This window comes from Octopus sinensis, unplaced genomic scaffold (genome assembly GCF_006345805.1).
Source record: "Octopus sinensis unplaced genomic scaffold, ASM634580v1 Contig16751, whole genome shotgun sequence".
NCBI classification, from domain to species: Eukaryota; Metazoa; Mollusca; class Cephalopoda; order Octopoda; family Octopodidae; genus Octopus; species Octopus sinensis.
The window spans coordinates 45,001-47,793 of record NW_021834554.1 but is presented as its reverse complement, the minus strand read 5'-3'; the positions used below and the strand labels follow the sequence as shown (position 1 = coordinate 47,793).

At 36.4% G+C, this 2,793-nt stretch overlaps 1 protein-coding gene across 1 annotated transcript in view; it reads left to right on the top strand.

Moving 5' to 3' along the window:
* Positions 1-2,145: 2,145 nt before the first annotated feature.
* Positions 2,146-2,793, top strand: part of LOC115230910 — a 39,277-nt gene continuing 38,629 nt past the window's right edge. The window contains exon 1 of the mRNA XM_029801016.2: positions 2,146-2,271. Coding sequence (XP_029656876.2) covers positions 2,146-2,271 — 126 coding nt within the window. The remainder of the gene's footprint in view (positions 2,272-2,793) is intronic.

Below are 2,793 nucleotides of genomic sequence, written 5' to 3'. Positions count from 1 at the left end.
AGGAGGGGAAGAGTGGGGGGAAGGGAGGGGAGGGGGAGGACAACAATAATAATGATGATGACAACGAGGAGGGGAGGGGGATGAGGATAGCAATAATAATTATGATGATGACAATGAGGAGGAGGAGGACGACGACGACGATGACAATGACAAGGCGGAGGAGGAGGAAGAAGTGGAAGAAGAGAAGAGAAGAGAAGAAGAAGGAGAAGAAGAAAAGAAGAAGAAGAAGAAGAAGGAGAAGAAGAAAAGAAGAAGAAGAAGAATTGGAAGAAGAAGAAGAAGAAGAAGAAGAAGAAGGAGAAGAAGGAGAAGAAGAAGAAGAAGAAGAAAAGAAGAAGAAGAAGAAAGAAGAAGAAGAAGAAGAAGGGGAGGGGGAGGGGGAGGGAGAGGGCAGTGAGGACAATGATGGGAAAAAAGGAAGACTGAAAGAAAGTAAAAAGTAAAAATGAAGAATAAGAAAAGAATCAGAAAAGGATTAAAGAAGCAGAAGAAGAAGAAGAAGAAGAAGAGAAAAGAAGAAGGAGAAGAAGATCAACAACAACAACAAATTAGGAAAAGATTACTTTAAGATGAAGAAGGAGAAAAAGAAGAAGAAGAAGAAGAAGAAGAAGAAGAAGAAGAAGAAGAAGAAGAAGAAGAAGAAGAAGAAGAAGAAGAAGAAGAAGAAGAAGAAGAAGAAGAAGAAAATCTGATGGAGACAAACTAGAAAGGCGATCCACTTTGTAGAATAACATTTATTCCACCTTTGCAATTTTGGCTATTTCTGCCAAATACTTTGCCATAAAGCTCAGCCTACTCTAAGAGCATCACACTCTTAAAATACATTTAACATGCACTTGCAGTATCTGCATTTGCTACAACTGCATCTGCAAAATATCTTCAATTTTCTGCAGAAGTTGAAATGCTCTTATAATTTATCAGCATAAAATTGCCTTAAATGCAAGTGAACTTGTCATATTATTCTAAAGTGTACGGTTTGCTAACTCCGTGTCCTCATTGTTCACCTCTCTTAAACTGTTTTAAACTGTTTAAAACCTGAAATACTTATTAGGCTTTCTTAAAAGGTGGGTGAAACCAGCTAATCTGCTTTGAGCAAAATACGTAACTGCTTTGCTGTGCAATTTCTTTGACTGATGAAAAGTAAACAGGTTTTGCTCCCTATTTTGCAGTTAAGTGGTTATCTCTAAGAAAGGCAACTTCTCCAGCTGCGATAAAGAAAAAAAAACAATAAAACTAATATGCTACTTGGCCAAATGATGACGCTTCTATGTGACTTAACACTGCTGGAAATAGCAGCTGAATTTTCGTTAAATCACCCTCTTTTGGAAAGAGAAAAACACATTTGATAAGGTTTTCCTAGATGCACTATGCTTTAAAAAAGAAAGTGAATGAAAGGATGGTCAGAATAGGATTGCCTTTAATTGAAGGTCTGTGGGATCAAATACATGCATGTATGTATGTATGTATGTATGTATGTATGTATGTATGTATGTATGTGTATGTGTGTGTGTATGTGTGTGTGTGTATGTATGTATGTATGTATGTATGCACGGTTCAAATTTACAGAAAACAAAAGATGAAGACAGGTGAGGGAATAACAAGTATGTTAGTTTGACACTCGGAAAGAATGGAAATGTCTTTTGATGTTTCGAGCCTATGCTCTTTGTCAGAAAGGGATGAGAGGGAAAAAATGGAGAGAGAGAGAGAAAGAGAGAAACACAGAGAGAAAGATATATATTCTTCTTTTTTGTTTTTATGGTTCAGTGACAAAGAAGGGGAAGTACCCATGGCCTTTGCTGGCCAATGAAAAACGAAGCAGTGAGATTGACACAACATAATTCAACTTGAACAGTCACAAGAAAAACATGCGCAATGAAGTCATTAATTCAACCCCACAAGAATAGCAAGGATGAATCTCATGATCTTGTTATATGGACACAGGTTACATCATAATTTTATATTGATACAGAAGACAACTGCAGCATAAGAAACGCACGTCCAACGAATCTGTGATACATTTTACTGTTCTACATGAAGGTGTCTCAGTTGAATGTCTTGAAGCAAATTCTTTAACTCACAACATTTTGGTTTTTTTAGTTAAAGAACAACATTTTGTTTATTATCTGCCATTGCTAAAACGACCTGATGTTTCTTTTTTTCCGTTCCCTTCTGTCAGGTAGCACAGGGTCTGGACCTCTGTTTAGTGTCCTGAGGCAAGAGTCAATCCGAAAACTTCTTAAACAAGATGAAAATCTGTCAACTGAGCTCAAGGTTGGGTCCTTTTCCTTTTCATTATCCTTTGTACCATTCATTCTCTCCTTCTTTATTTGTCCCTTTCTTTCTCTTATTAGTTTGTTTACAGTTCACTTGTATTGCTTAACCTACCTTCACAGACATAGTTTTTTCTGTTTATCAATGTATGCATAAATAAATATTATAAGCAGGTGAGTGTATATATACATATATATATTTAGCTGTGTGTGTGTGTGTGTGTGTGTAGTAATGTTTTATTTTTACTTCTACAACATGGCCGTTCTGTAAAGAACAATGTTATTATATTCTAACCCCGGGAAAATGTCTTTTCCAGTTAGTTAACAACACACAACCTGTGTCCTTTATAGAACAGCCATGTTATAGGGGTATAAAACATTATTTTGCTCATTGTGTATATATATACATACATGCATACATATACACACACACACACACACACACACATATATTAAAAATGGGGATGGCCAGTTTTGGGGATTACCTTAGGTTTCCCATCCATAAAGGGTTTAGCTTCATGGA